The sequence below is a fragment of the Salvelinus namaycush genome, chromosome 1 (genome assembly GCF_016432855.1).
Source record: "Salvelinus namaycush isolate Seneca chromosome 1, SaNama_1.0, whole genome shotgun sequence".
NCBI lineage: Eukaryota > Metazoa > Chordata > Actinopteri > Salmoniformes > Salmonidae > Salvelinus > Salvelinus namaycush.
Window position 1 is genome coordinate 65,279,286 of NC_052307.1, and position 16,331 is coordinate 65,295,616.

General features: G+C 41.8%; 2 protein-coding genes across 2 annotated transcripts; one reads left to right on the forward strand and one right to left on the reverse strand.

The window, feature by feature from the left end:
• Positions 1-7,299: 7,299 nt before the first annotated feature.
• On the reverse strand, positions 7,300-13,118 carry LOC120056219 (centromere protein T-like). The gene is made up of 12 exons (XM_039004471.1): positions 13,019-13,118; positions 11,686-11,842; positions 11,429-11,522; positions 11,173-11,304; positions 10,395-10,461; positions 10,144-10,295; positions 9,131-9,925; positions 8,561-8,911; positions 8,382-8,481; positions 8,102-8,269; positions 7,777-7,881; positions 7,300-7,664 (listed from the first exon to the last, which is right to left on the reverse strand). Exons 1-12 carry the CDS (start codon positions 13,105-13,107, stop codon positions 7,532-7,534), a joined length of 2,343 nt encoding a protein of 780 aa, XP_038860399.1. The 5' UTR covers positions 13,108-13,118; the 3' UTR covers positions 7,300-7,531.
• Positions 13,119-13,880: 762 nt separating this feature from the next.
• On the forward strand, positions 13,881-15,599 carry LOC120056228 (THAP domain-containing protein 11-like). The gene has a single exon (XM_039004482.1). It carries the CDS (start codon positions 13,987-13,989, stop codon positions 14,818-14,820), a length of 834 nt encoding a protein of 277 aa, XP_038860410.1. The 5' UTR covers positions 13,881-13,986; the 3' UTR covers positions 14,821-15,599.
• The last annotated feature ends 732 nt before the right edge of the window (positions 15,600-16,331 follow it).

Sequence of the window (16,331 nt, forward strand, 5' to 3'; positions counted from 1 at the left end):
TTGTAATGTAATTAAACCTGGAGAAAACGTCCATCTGTTTCATTCTATGCCCATGTTATTATTGGTCTCTTTCTTCTTCATTCTTGGGTATCATTGCACAACAGACTACCTTTTTATTCAATTAAACATTACATTTTATCATATTCAATTAAACATTACATTTTATCATTACAATTCCAATGACATTATAAAACAAAAGAAACAAAAAACCTTTAATCTAATATTCTGTAAGTTTTGTCAACCTCCTTGTCTCAGGATTAGTTTCCAGAGCTTCCCTAAACCTATTAACGTTATACAGTTCTATATCCAAATAACTAAACAGTTCTTTTTTAAATACTTTTTCCAATCCAATATTCAGGATAACAGTCCTTAGTGTTTCCTTTAACTCAAATTTGACCTTATCTATTCAATACACAACATCCCTTTAATAATTAACATTTATACTAAACACTTTAAATACCAGTATTATCTATTGTACAATATCCCTTTTGTCTCAGTTTTTCTCTCATGAGTGGCCTGGTAATAAAAGATCAGTACCCCAATTCCTTTAAGTCATTATTCTCCCTGGCCCATATCATTTCAGCATGTCTTTTTTTAGATACAGTTCACAGGTCATCAGACACAGTTGTCCCTCACTATTCAGTCGGTTAGGGTGGGTTTGAGCTCCACACCCACTTGTAGTGATATTCTCTCCCATGCCTTAAAGCATTCTGACGTCACCTTTTATGATAACTCCCTTATTCTACTGGTGATCTCTCAGATGAATTACAGATGAGGTATTTATCAACAAAACCCTCACAGAGACCCACACTCCAATAAACCCTTTGGAGTAACTTTCATCACTTTTTATATGCAGAATGAACAAAGCACATTTGTGTATTTACCCAAAGACCATAACCCCAAGGAACTGATAGTTTTACCTATGAACCCATGTTATATCAAAATAAAAATTAAAATAAACCTATTTGAATAACTTATTCAATTTAAGGGTACAACTCTTCATAATTTTCCCAGGGACATAAATAGATTTTCAAAGTAATTATACAGTTTGAATAGAGTCTGGTGTCTTTTAAACATTTTATAAGTAAATCCCACCTGTTCCAACAATTTCTAGTAAAAGGTGATCAGTCTTTCACAGGAAATTCTTAGGATTCAGGGCATTTTGACACCATTAAAATGTTTCCACTCCCCTTTCTTTAGAAACAACTTAAATACATTTAAAAAAAAATGTTTCCATCCTTCTGCATACCCAATTTGAAACTGAATTGGAAAAAACCCTTCCAATAAATCTACTAATGCATATTCATACCCAGTACATGGTGTACTTACTAGTGAACCATAAGCCAATAACGCAAAGGGACTGGACTCACTCATCCAGAACTCCATTTTTTTGCCTTATCCAGATATTTTTATTTTTAAAGCAACTGACTTTAAGAACTGCTTTCCACAGTAATGCAGTCTCCAATGACATTTCGACCAGAGAAGATTAAACCTTTTTTTTTTTTTTTTTTTTTCCTGGAAAAGAAAGTATACATATCGTTAATATTCACAATGTTACCTTTTAATCAGCAAATCGTTTTTATTCCATAAACGTCTTAACAGTTTTCAGAGAATGACGGTATAGAATGCCTAACAATTAAAATTCCATCTGTACTCTACTAGATGTCAAGTCAAACGTGATCTAATACTTCTTCTTGACCACATATAAACTGTAATCTCTATGAAACACTCATTGTTCGCTCAGAGACTATACACCGCCAAGTAAAAAATTCCATTCTCACTAACCTCAAACCAATTAGTTGTTTGTTATTTTGACAAGGATATAAACTCTTGTATAGCGGCATTTCCTGCTACCGCACTAAGTTCTAGTGTCACATTACACTAATTTTCCCCATACCCGCTATACCCATATTCAAAACAGAGAGCTATTTTCTTATTCGTTCTTAGATATTGTCAATAGTTCTGCTAATCACCCGCACGTCTGCGAGGACTAGAGGAACCACATTTGTACCTCATCGCAATGTATTTTCTGATGATAGAATGTTGACATCAGAACGCCTGCAAATCGAGCTTCACATTTTGGTCCCATGCGACTGTGCCTCCCTTATTCTATTTATTCTGTTTATCAGGTAATAGCGTCCTTCTCTCTCTATTCTATGGAAACAGTCATTTTGTTGTCATGCCACTATTTATTTATTTATTTTTCCTAAATACTCCCATGTATTATACACCTTTTATTTACTATTTTTCCGAGGTAGAGCTAATCCCCTTCCAATTAATAATTCATTTGTCACATCACTTAATTTCTCTTAACAAAGCCTACTCCATATAGTACAGACATTATTTCTGAATACTACAGATGACTTAATGTCTTATTCTAGGACAGTACTTCAAATATCACTGTGTTTTTCCCTTTACAGATATCATTATTTATTCATTTTATCCGTTTGGTTTATTCTATTATTATAGGTCTAATCAATTTTATGATTACATTTACATTACATTTAAGTCATTTAGCAGACGCTCTTATCCAGAGCGACTTACAAATTGGAAAGTTCATACATATTCATCCTGGTCCCCCCGTGGGAATTGAACCCTCAACCCAGGCGTTGCAAGCACCATGCTCTACCAACTGAGCCACACAGGTCCACTGCCCGCTCCGTTAAGATCTCTATCTAACGTCTTACTTTTACCTTTATTTATTTATTTTGTCTATACTTTCTTACCTCTTCTCTATATTCTTATTGTTTGATCCTATGGTCAATTTACTAGTGAGTCAAGCCTCCCCTGTTCTCCTGTTTTATCCTGGCCACTCCATTTTGCACCCCTCTCTGCTCTTCAGGCTATTTTTAGACCGTAGCTTCTGTAGGCACAGAGTGACTGACGGCCTGTTTTTTCCTCTTCCTTTGTTTCACCACTTATTCTTAATGTGTCCTGGATTCCACTATTTATCTTAACTAACCTAGATTCGTTTTTAACTTTATAGTATAATTTCAATTTATCGGCGATTCTGTTTTCTCTTTTGTTACCCACTGTTCTATCCGTATTTATACTATTCGGTTAACGCCTTTTTAAGTATTTTTATTTATTATTTGTTTTGACACCTTTTTGTTATTTTTACCGCGGTCTCTTACCACTTTATCACATCAGTGTTTTTATCCTTGATTACAACTTATTTTACTTCGATGTTTCTTAATTCCGTTCCATCTGCCTAATAGCAGTTAACTGCACCCTTCTACAACTCTATACTCTATTCACAGGAGGGCTGCGCGCTCTCTCTTCTGGACGTTCTGCCTACACACACACAACCTGTCTTTCCTTATTCCTAATGTTCTATCTTTACACAGATCCACTCATTCTCTTACAGTATTTTCATACATTCGTTTATTTTTCCATTAGTTCATTCAATCCCTTTGTTTTACCTAAAAACAACTTACAGTCTGTCTTTATTGACGTAATCCATTTCTTCAACATAAGCCTAAACTGATAGGATTTCTACGATATGACGAGACTACTGTCTAATCGGATCAGCTTGTCTTCATATCCTATTCAACCCCCAATACTGATCTTTTCTTCTATTTTGGAGTAGTATTGTGGCGTGACCTACTGAATTACAAAACCCCGTTAGCTAGACAGAGCGTTTTTTATTCGCAGGATTTCTTTTGCATTTGAACGCCGCACAATCGGGCCAACGTTTTTCCTGCAACCTAAATATTTCACCCGTACAGTCCTCCTTTCAGAGCGGTAACCATGAATATTTATTTAACTACTGATTTATGTTTTAACCGTATAAGCTACTTTTGCAGTTGAACGCCGCACAATCGGGCAAACGTTTTTCCTGCGTCCTAAATATTTCACCCGTTCAGTCCCCCGTTCTGGGGCGGTAGCCATGAAATATTTATTTACTAAATATCCACCCACAGATTATTCTGCCGTGAATATCCCACCCAAGCAGACCTCTTTAAAAATGTTCCTTTTTTAAAGAGCGGTATCGTGGCTTCCTAACTACTTATTTATGCAGTTCTCTATTATTTTTAGAGCCGTTATTCATAAGTAACCTGTCCAAGCATTCCTTCTACTAATTTTATTGAAGAGGTATCACAGGATTTTCTACCTACATTATCTGTCCCTTATTATAGCCAGCCATCTCAGCCAGATGCGCAAACAACCGCATCATTTAAGCTACACATTCGAACGGTCTGATCAGAACGAGCGCATGCATGCCCACTCCGCTAAACACCTAACACAAGCAAAGTTCACAGCGCCTATTCACTCAGTCTCTATACTACATGCGCATACATTTATATTTAATACAATTCCCCAAATTACACATACATGCAAATTCATTGAATTCAAAAGTTCTTTAGTATTTACTGGTTTCTTTTTAGGAAATTTGAAAGAGAGACTTACATGGCGCCCCTCTCGCTGAGACAGGATCTCTGAAGCAATCCATACAAACATTTCAACTATGTAAGAACAAGCTTACCTTTTTCATAGTTGTGGCCATAGTGTTTGCAAGATTGTCCAAAGAAACTATCTCCAGCCCTGAACGCCATTCCGCAGTCCCTGTCCCTCCTGGCAAGCTCGCCAAATTCTGTCGTGGAAAATCAATTCAAATATAACTCTTAAAAGAACTTGTGAAATCAAACATGCTTTTAATACAATTGTATAGCCAGCTGGAATGTCCCGCAGAACACACACCTCCCAGACCTCCCGCTCCTATACTTATACACACATAGTATTATGTCCATCCCTTATGCAAATGAAGTTTCCTTTCTGAAGTCATTCACCACCATCTGCTTTCAAGTAGTTTATAATGGTGGCCGGACCCTCTATCCCAGTGTGTCAGCAGACTCCGTGTCCCTTCCCTTCACCACTAAATCAATGCACTCTTTGTTCTTTTCCCCCCTATCCTTAGTGTGTCCAATTACCTTAGGCGCCTATGTGTCTGGTCAGTTGCACTTAATGGAATCAGCAGACTATGTGTCTCTTGTTCAGTTGCCTATTTTTAATGTTCAGCTAGCTTATACATCTATGTGCTGTCCTATACGTATATATGTTATATATGTATCTCATGTACTCCTACAGGTGCCATCCTGAAGTGCCTGGCCGAAGGCAGAGTCCCGGAGGGTCCCCCCATCACTTCTCTTGCCTTGCCTTAAGCACCAACATCGACGACACGGAAACAGTAGATGGCATCTACAACAGCCAAGAGTACAACTGAATATGTACCCTTGTTGTAGAATTGCGAACCCGAGGTCGGTGGAGCCTGGGTGACTACATGTTTCCCAGCAATGGAGCCAAGACAGTTGGGGAAATTCCACCTCTCCAGGAACTAGGTAGCAATGGCCCTCCAGTCTTCCTCTTTGGGGACAGGCATGTATTCACCAACCAGACAGTCCCAAATGGCTTGTGGCACAGAGGGGACAATGCCTGCCACCGTGGACTGTCCAACTCCGAAGCTGAATCCGATGGTCCTGTAGGAGTCCCCTGTCGCCAAGAATCTGAAATATAAATATTGTGTGTAATATTGTGTGTAACTTGAAATTCCACCCACATATTCTACCTACTCATATACCTACCTCATTACAGTTTATTATGCTCTACTAATTATATTGTAATACTCATCAACCATCATTAACAATGCCTTGAAGCAGCACAATTCAGTCTATGACTGTATCAATAAACTGTAGCCCAGGCCAACTCTACTCTTAGAAAAAAAGGTGCTATCTAGAACCTAAAAGGGTTCTCCGGTTGTTCCCATAGGAGAATCCTTTGAAGAAACTTTTTGGTTCCATGTATAACATTTTCCCCAAAGGGGAAAGGGGAAAGCAGAAGGACACTTTTGGAACCCTTTTGTTTAAGAGTGTAAGTAATTCCAATAAGAATTTAATGAATGACTAACTGTCTTGAACAACAAGGAGTCCTGGAGAAGACTAGCCCACCTTCATCAGGGCAGAAGGCACCACAACTTTATTTTCATTTGGTAACATGGCATCATTAAAAAATGATTTTAAACCAACTTTGGGAAAAGTTATAGTCCTAATGAACATTCTGTGAAAGTAAATCTGATGTCACATAGGGGCTATTAACTAGAGAGCCCTTTAGCTAGCTAGGTTGCACATAAAATATATCTAATATAAATCAATTACGGTATCAAAGGCTTTAAAAATTCACTATAATTTAGCTTACCGGAGACAAATCGCCAGGCGTTTAACTGGGCTGATGGACTCCCGGTAGTTGGTATCCATCCGGGCGATCCTGGCTCCAACCATCTGGAGCAGGTGATCGAACTGGCTTCGGTCCAGACGAAAGTAACTTCTAAATTCTTCTCCAAACGGTTGAAGCTCTTGAATGAGACGGTGGTACTCCCCTCCATGCTTTCGGGACCAACACAGGCCTGCGCTTTCGGCAGGGCTGGTCCCTTACACCCGCCCAACAGCGCGATCAAGACCACCTTCCTCACCGTTTGGTCTCATTGTTGAAAGAGCCTACTCTCTGCTATCTTGACTAATTATTGCATTTCGCTCCAAAACTAAGCATTTTGGAGGGAAATTATATTATAGGCTCGCACAATTAATTTTTAGATGTCATCGAATAAATATGTATGCTACTTGGCAAATGAATAAAATATGTAAAGAAATTATGCAATCAAACTGTTTTTCTTATTATGGAATCCCCATTCTTTTTACTGGATATGTGTGCAACAAAAATTCAACATTCTACTACTTTCTGTCAAGTCTACGCATACAATTTGATGCATACATTCGATTTACCACACATAACGCACTAGAACTGCCTCTGCAACGCAATGCTGCGATCCATTGGAAATGAATGTACTTCTGGTGTGCCAAAACGCAGGTCACAATCAGTGTGTTCGAAGCGTATTGTTTGGAAGCTGACCGTTAGCCAGGAAGCAATCAAGGCGAACGAAAATGGCCCTAACTGAATTTGTCCAATAGAAACGGTCGTTTGCATTTTCTGTTTGGAGTAAACGGTTTGTTGCAAAACGTTTTGAAACATAATCTGCCTAATGATCACACCCCAAAGTAACGAATGCGAAAGTTTGAATGATTGCTTTTTTATTCTGACTGTACTGTGATTAGCTGGGTTGATTGTGAAAACTGGGGGCAGCATGAGGCATTAGATTAGTGTCTACAAACTATAGTGCTGGTTGTATTGGTTGTGTCTTTCAGTATTCTCTGATGGAAGCAGAGGCACTCCTAATCTCAGGACCTCAGGGTGTCCTTTCTCATCCAAAGGCCCTTACAAATGCCAGACGAGACTACTGAATAAATCAAATCAATTTTATTGCAGTAATATTTTCGACAAATATAAACAAACAAAACAAAAGACGAAGCCATATTCAAACAAAAACAACACATTTACACCAGGTTACATGGTCTTGTCCTGGCTGTGTTTGAATTAGTGTCTACAAGTAATAAATGAACAGCTGTTAATAGATATTCAATCAAATATACAACATCAGCCCACATTATGATTTGGGCTGATCATTCTCAGTATAGGCTGATCATTTTCTCCTCGGTTTGGGAATGACGTAGTTACCATTTGTTGCCACAGGAATGAGGAGCTTCCGGGATTCCATTGGGAGATATTTCTCAATCAACACATTCACTGGCATGCTGTCAGTCACAAACCCCTGTCTGGAGAGAAAAACAGATTTAGAGAAAGACGAATGCACGCACACACATGACAAGGAGATTATAGTACATACTGTACACTTAAACACCTGACGAACCACAGCTATAAACAAACCTCCGCATCAGCAGCTCTACGTCCTCCACCTCAATGGTCTTCCTCTTGGCGTGAGCAGCAAACATCTCCAAGTCATCAGCTAGTCGGTCAAAGTAGAGCTCCATTCTGGCAAGTAAATGTTACACATGTATTCATCCATCAATACATTATCATTAAGTAAGTCCTCTATTCTGTCACTAATACATATAATTTAACATCAACGATAAAAGAACAGTTGCATTCTGATGTTTTCCTATCTTTAAACAGATTGGTACATCACTAAATCACTTAATGTGCAGGTTAATGAACATAAGCACTTTTCCCTAAAATGGATGTAGATTCTTACATCTCCTTTAGGACAGGGTAGACATCTGTAGACACCTTGGTCTTGGCGAAGTGTTTGAACACGCTCATGATGTAGCTCTTAGAGAGACCAGTATCCTTCTTGGCTGATCCAGCCCGCTTTCCCCTCACCGCTTTGGGCTTCACCGCAGCTGCAGCACCAGACAAAACACTGAGGCCCCAAAAGACAACAGATTAGGTCACAAGCTTGCACACAAACTAGCACACGTATAAACACACAATACTACTACTAAAATGACTGCATGTGTTTGTGTGTGACTTGCCTTGGTTGAAGGTCTTTGAGAATAGTGGGTGTGGCCAGGGGGTCAATTGGCAGAGCATTCCTCTTCTTTCTGACAAACGCAGGTGTCTTCATGGACAGCTCTGTAGGAAAGAAGGGGTTAGTCATCACAGAATATACACACGCGCACACACACCTGAATACAGATTTTGTAGATCTAACCTTCACTCTGGATACCATCCCCCTCTTCCACATCATCCCAGTCCTCCTCATGGTCAGCTGGGCTCTGGGCAGTGATGGGGTGCAGGGATGAGACGCTACTGTGAGGGGCGTTGTTCTCAGGTTCAAAGGTCATCTCTAAAGGAGGCATGGAGTTCTCCATCTCCTCATTTCCAAGGCTGGTGCCTGTTCTACTCAAACCTTCCAGCTCCTGTTCATCTTCCTGGGGCAACGGGGAGGGAGGGGCGCTGCCAAGGGTTACTGTGCGGGTGTGGGCGCTCTCACTAGCTCCCACCTCCGGCCCGCTGTGCCACTCACCAGCAGTGTCCCCCTCTGACCTTCTGCCAGCCCACCCTACAAAACACACACAAAGACATCAATAAAACAGTCTCACAAATACTAAATTAAATAATAGAACAGAAAATAGAATAGACCACTAAGATTATTTTTCAAACTTAAAGACTGAACAGTCTTGTTGACAAGCAGTATTTGAGCCAAGTGGAATACTGTCCACATCGGCCAATGTCACATCTTTCATTATCACATCATGCTCTCATTACCAACCTGACTCACCAGTCTCTGTAGGATGGAGCTCTGCTCCCATGCTCTTGTAGCCCCTCCCTCCTTCAATCACTCCTGCAACCTTGACACCACCCTCTGAGCAATAAGCTCTCCGACTGATGTGCATCACATTGTGTGCTAAACTCTGTGATGTCAAGCCTTTTTCCTGCCCTTCCACTACCTGTCCCCCTTCATCTGCTAGATCTTCTGTCTGAGATTCAGTCATCTCCTCCTCCTCTCCTTCTGTCGGAGACTCGGCTACCTCTCCTTCTGTCGGAGACTCGGCTACCTCTCCTTCTGTCGGAGACTCGGCTACCTCTCCTTCTGTCGGAGACTCGGCTACCTCTTCTTCTGTCTGAGATTTAGCCAGCTCCTCATCTTCTCCTGTCCGGGAGTCAGCTACCTCTTCTACTTCTTTTGTCTGGGAGTCAGCTACCTCTTCGGTCTGTGATTTGGACTCCTCCTGTCTCACCGAGGCCCCTCTCTGCCCAGCAACAACAGCCAAATCCTCTCCATCTTTGTTGTCTATTTCCATCTTGTCCTCCTTTTGTTCCCCTACCTCCTCCATATCTTTCTCCTCCTCATCCTTCATTCCTCGCTGGATCTGTGTTCCTGTGATGGTGTCTTTGTCCTGGGTGGCGATAATGAAGGTTGTTGCTGTGTCATCAGGCGGGGCGTAGAGCGCTGTGTTGCTGGTGATGATGTCATGGGTGATGTCAGGAGCGGTGAGGTCACTCAGTCCCAAGGTGAACCCCTCAGAACGAACGGTCTCACTGAGACCCTGCTGAACCTCCCTAACACTCAGCTCTGAAAAACAGGGAGAGGGAGGTGGGAAGAGAAAAAGAGGTGGAAGTACTAGGTTTAAGTTCGACTCTTCACACAAAATGTAGTCTTACATAAGAGTCTCAATCTCATATTGTTCCAGATCATTTAAGTACATATCAAACAATATAATACACTGAACAAAAGACAAGCAGAGATATAAGGGGGAAAAAATTAGATAGGATGCAGAGGAAAGGGCTTACCAGGGTCTCCACCCATCGCCGCCTGTCGATTCCGTAGGGCCTCGTCAAACTCCTCAAGGCAAATTTTTTTACGATTTGCTACCTTCCTTTGAAATCCCCCTTTCTCAGTCCGAACGTCCACAAAGGGTGTTTTCAGAGAGAAGGTGATAGAGCTAGAACATATGAGAAAACAGCCTCATTTACATTTCTGACATTCACTACTGAAATTCAATGAGAGAGAGCAGAAATTTTTCCAATTTGCAGCTCTTTACCTTGGAGAGGCAGAAGACAGGGATGAGAGGTCTTTTTCTGTTGCACTGCCACCTTCACCCTCTCCATCTGCAAACAAGGAATCCACAAACATAAAATTCTATCAGAAAATGAATACATCCATCATCAGACTCCTAACCTACAGTCTCCGAGACAGCTTCTACCCCCAAGTCATAATACTGCTAAATATCCATAAGACTACTAAATAGTTAATTAATGGTTACACGGACTATCTGCATTGATCCTTTCTTGCACTGACTCTATGCACTCACAATACTATATACACAGACACACACACATTCACTACATATGCGCGCACACACATCATATGTTACTCTTATTATTATCTATTATGATGCCTAGTCACTTACCCTGCCTACATGTACATACAGTATCTACTTCAAATTCCTCATACCCCTGCACATTGATCTGGTACTGGTACTCCCTGTATATAGCTCCATTCTTGTGTATTTTATTCCTCTTGTGTTACTATTTTTTTTATTATTTTAAAACTCTGCATCGTTGGGAAGGGCTCGTAAGCAAACATTTAATGGTAAAGTCTACACCCGTTGTATTTGCCGAAAATACAATTTAATTTAAACTTGAACCCATGAAAAGTGAGATTGTCAGTGGGTCAAAATGAGTGGAACAGAAAATCTCTTCTCATATAGAGCAGTTAACCAGTATGTTTAATCACACCCTGTAACACGTTCAGAACATGCTCCAGTTACAGATGTCACACAAACTTAACCATGCGCACAGTGCCGACCATGACCTTACCTTCATGTTCAAGCTGCCTGTTGAATGCTGTTATGTTGAGACTCCGACGTGGTCGCTTCCTGCTTAGTCCCTTCACCGTATTTGACAGGTTTACTGTGGTGGTCATGTCAGGGAGATCCAACTCAGACAGCCCTGTACTAGGCGGCACAAACAAAAACAAGGTGTGAACACACAAACACATCACCACACCAATAATGCAGAGGGCTGTGTGTCCTGAGTGCACCTCTGAGGATATCGTCCTTGTCTGTCAGCATACCTTGGGCGGTTGCTGTGAAGACTGGAGTTTGTGGAGGGCAGCTCTGGCTCCTTCCTGACTGGCCGGTCCTGAACCAGAAGGGATGTTTCCAGCTCTGACCAATCAGAGAGGAGACAGAAGAGAAACAAAAACAAAGATCACTGAACAACGGGCTATAATGTGCCCATGATGAGCATATAATAAAACATACATCTTACCGCTAGTCAATAATAAAAACGCTGACCCACACACTCTCACTGTGATATGACAACACTCACCTGTCTGCAGGATCCCCCTGAGTAGGTATCTAGGTGTGATGTCAACGTCATAGAGAAGCGAGGCTGTGGCTGGTGCAAGTGTGTTAATCTTCCTGACTCCCTCTGATACAGCCCGCCTCTTACTGGGTGGCTCTGGCAGGGAAGATCTGGAAGTGCTCTGTAAGAGAAAAGACAAAAATGCTGATGAACTCAACACAAGCCTTGTTTAAAACAGTTCCTCTGCCCAACACAGACAAACGGACAGAAAAACAGATCTTCAAAGTAATGCCGGGCGGACACTACAAAACTTTAAAATCCTAACATCCCTGAGCCTCTCACATTAAATTACCGTCTTTCCTGTAGTTGTCTTACCAGCATAGTGGTGCGCAAACTAAACGATGTGGCACAAACGAGGGGAGGTCAAGCACGACAACATTCTTCACTTGGTCTTGAGGATTCTCTACACCATGCTGTCTTGACAAGGATGTGATTACATAGCTAGAACGACCTGTGGCTCAAAGCAGCCTCAAACGTTTTCAGTCAGACATTCATGTTTGCCATACAGAGTTGAAATATCTAGCCAATACATTTTTAATTGAATAACATTGTGTGTAAAGAGCTTGTCAGAGCTGTAATGATTTGACACTTTGGCAAGTACAAACACATACTAGTAGTAGTCATCGCTCCTGCTCGAGAGTACACATTCTGGGTGATGCGATACAACGTCATCATCTCACTGGCTATTGCTGATCGCCATTCTCAAATCTTGTCATTACATATGTCACACTACAAGAGCATTGCAGATTTTGTGCAGATAAAATCAAACACGTTTAAAAATATTGGGACGTCTGGGACTGCTCAAAGACAGGATCGGTAGCCCTCTGATTACATCTCTGAGCCGCTCACATTAAACAAGCGTAGCTGATGGCCGCTCACCCAGAGTAGGCAAGGACATGGGGATTTTGTCTCCGACCTCAAAAACTTGTCTGGGACAGCTAGAATTGGGGCCAAAATCACATAGTGTACACCCGGCTTAACCTGACCTCACAAAGCTTCTTTTTGATGCTCTGTTTGAGGGCCTCCTGTGGGGTAAGGGCCCCAACATCACTCCTCCTTAGTCTGATACTATGTCTGACTCTGGACCCAGGGGACTGGAACTGAGCCTGGGAGGCACTAGAGAGGACATAACACACATGGCTTATTCCATTAAAATTAAAAAAATGTATCTGGAGATATCACAGTTGACAAGAGAGAGCCTGTCAACCTAACAGTAGACAACCGCTAGCCAAAGCAAGTTTAGTTGATCGATAGTAGTAGGTACTGTGGGTGACACTTTTCGACAGTGTTGATTTACCTGCGGGTAATTGGGGACCTGGAGGACTCCGTTTGAATTACATTTTGCAGGAGAATTCGAGCAGACACGTTCTCATCTACAGAATCCATGGCATAACGTTCAGTCTGTCGAAACAGAAGAAGTCAACGTCTTATCGATATTCTGGAAATAATTGACATGCTGTCAGTTTTAATTAGTTAGCTAGCTCACTACCGGCTTAGTACTTGTTAGCTAACGTTCGTGCAAATAAACACATAACTTACTACTTCTGAAGTAAGTAAGTGGGGCGACTAACGCGTTAAAGTTAACTACGCTAACGTAACAGGTTAACCTAGCTAGCTATCCAAGCTAAGCTAAAGTTAGATATATCATACACTGACTGACACAATCAAGGAATTCTACCAAGTCGTGTTCACGATACATTAGTTTCGTGTCGCCTCTTTATGTGGAAAAACAACGTTTTGATGTGCTATTTTATGATAGTATCCTAAGCTTGCTAGGATACTATGAAAAAAATATATATACAATAAAAAGCTTGCTAGCTAGTGTTTACCTTTTAGCGGATGGCTCCCGCGTTTAAAATTTAAGTGAAAACTCGCGAGATGAGAATTTGGGGAAGCAGAAAAGCTATTCGGATATGCATTATGGGACTTGTAGTTTATTTAAGTTCTTAGTTCTGATACACGCTTGCTTGGAAAGCAGTAATAATGGATACAATAGTTAAACATCTATTAACATAATAAACGTCTGAGATATTATACACAGATACGTCTAAAACTATATTAATTGTGCACAACACTAAACAAAATGTCATCTTTTTGGGGCTGCCTGCTTAGGACACAAAACAGGAAGTTGTAAGCATTGTGGGACGTGTAGTTCCGCTTCGAGGCCGATGGGCTTGATAACAACGCGAGGAAGAACGAAACAAAAATAAATTAGATAAAACTTCAATAGAATAACAAGTTTATCAGATTTTCGTTGGAATAAATATGCCTGGATTCACCTGCTGTGTCCCTGGCTGCTACAACAACTCTCATCGGGACAGAGAGCTGCGGTTCTACACATTTCCAAAGGATACCACGCAAAGGGAAATTTGGCTCAAGAACATCTCCCGGGCCGGGGTGAGCGGCTGTTTTAGTACCTTCCAACCCACTACTGGACACCGCGTCTGTAGCGTACACTTTCCCGGTGGCAGAAAGACCTATACCGTTCGAGTACCGACGCTCTTCCCGCTGAGAGGAGTGAATGAACGCAAGAACCGAAGAGGCAGGAACAGGAAAGCGTCTGCGGCGGCTTCTGTTACAGCCCCCAGTCCAGGTAGTATTGTCATCACAAACGTTGTTTCGACAGCCCCAGATGCCGCTGAGACCGCTCAGAGCGATGCAGTCACCGACACAGCTGCTACTGATGGCCCTATCGTGGTGCAGATCGGCCCGGACGGCGAATACCTCGGACCTGTAAATCCAGCCGCGCAGGGTGACGGGTCCTGTTTTACTGCAGTCGTCTCCAGCTCCACTGACCTGGCTGGGGGCGACGATCCCCCTGCAGACGCCGCGGCCGCTGCCCAGCAGCAGACTGTGCAGTACTACAGCGTTGTAAGCAACCCGCTGGACCACGCGTACTCGCTGACCACCGGGACCACCTCGGCCGAACTACTTCGGAAGCTGAACGAGCAGCGGGACATCATCGCACTCATGGAAGTGAAGATGAAGGAGATGAAGGCAACCATCCGCCAGCTGCGCGTGACCGAGGCCAAGCTACAGGAGGAGGTGCGAGAGCGGGACCGTTTGCTCTCGGCAGGAGCAGCCGTAAAGAAAATGTGACCATCATTCCCACCCAAAGGATGGATAGCTAAAGACCGTCGCGACCTAAGACTTTAACGTGAGATGAAGGGGGTCCGTGGAGAACAGCGCAAACCCTCTTTTTTACGAAAGCGATGACAATTTATTTTCAATAGAAGAGATACAAACTTTTTGGTCTACTCATGCTATTTTTGGCTATCTAGTTGATAGTAATAATCCCATAGTTGCCTATAAAACATTGCCCAATTTAGTCCACCCGTGTGTTTGCTAAGTGCAAGCAGCCTTTTAGGGGAGTGTAAAAACATTGGCGAATGCGTTCTTGTGGATTGCCTGGCTGCAACTCTGTAGCCTACTTTCGACAGAACAGGGGGATGGGGGAATTATTAGGCCATTTTTTTGTTGTTGTTGAGCGGTTTGTATGTCAATGTCTGCAGTTGAATTCTCATTGCAGTATATTAAACACCAGCTTTTCAGCTCAGAGGCCATCCTCCAAAACAAGGTTGCTTTGTGACTCTAGCTGTGGGAAGATGTGTTGGGCATCATAAAAGTATGTGTGCTTATGAGGTGCCTATTTCCACAAGAGACCTGTCTTGATCCATGGCTCTATCTGGTTGCAAGGCGTTTACACCACCTAAAGGTTCACTGTGTCTCAACCTTCTCCCAAATAGTTTGATACAGTATCTGTAGTTGCCACTCACGTATGGATATTATGTTAACCTCTGACTGTTGAACTTTGACCTGACAGCAATGACTGTTCTTAAACCATAACCATTTGAAGTAAATTTCATTTTGAAATAATATATCCTGAGTTGTTTCTTTATCTGTTTAAATTGATGCATGAGTGTTATTCTTGGATATAGCTCAGTAGGCTGGATAGTGACATTGGTGCAGTGATCATATCATGCAGTTGATGTCTATCATTTCTATTCCCCTTTTCAATTGAAACAGACTTTCTCTTAGAGAAATCCACTTATAGTGAACATCAAAGGGATCTAGAATCATGACTTAATCTTATCTTGATTATTGGCCTGATGTATGGTCAAGTTCTGCAAAAAAATACCTAGTTAAGCTGCATCTGGCCCAGAACGTCTTCCTCTTCATTGTAATCAGAGGGCTAATATTAATACTATGAATGTCAGTCTCTCTTGGCTAAGAGTTGAGGAAAGACTTGACTGTGTCATTTCTTGTTTTTATAAGAAATGCATTGGACATTCCTAATATTTTGCATAGTCAACTTACACACAGCACTGGCACACACACTTACCCCACCAGACATGCCACTAGGGGTCACAGTCCCCAGGTCCAGAACAAATTCAAGTAAATGTACAGCATTATACAGAGCCATGAGTGCATGAAACTCCCTTCCATCTTATATAGCGCAAGTGAACAGCAAACCTGTTTCAAAAAACAAATAAAGCAACACCTGATGGCACAATGCCTGTTCCCCATGTGACCTACTTGTTGTGTGTTTGTACTGACATTCATGTGTAACTGATAGATACACACATACACACTACATGTTGTTTTTAAAT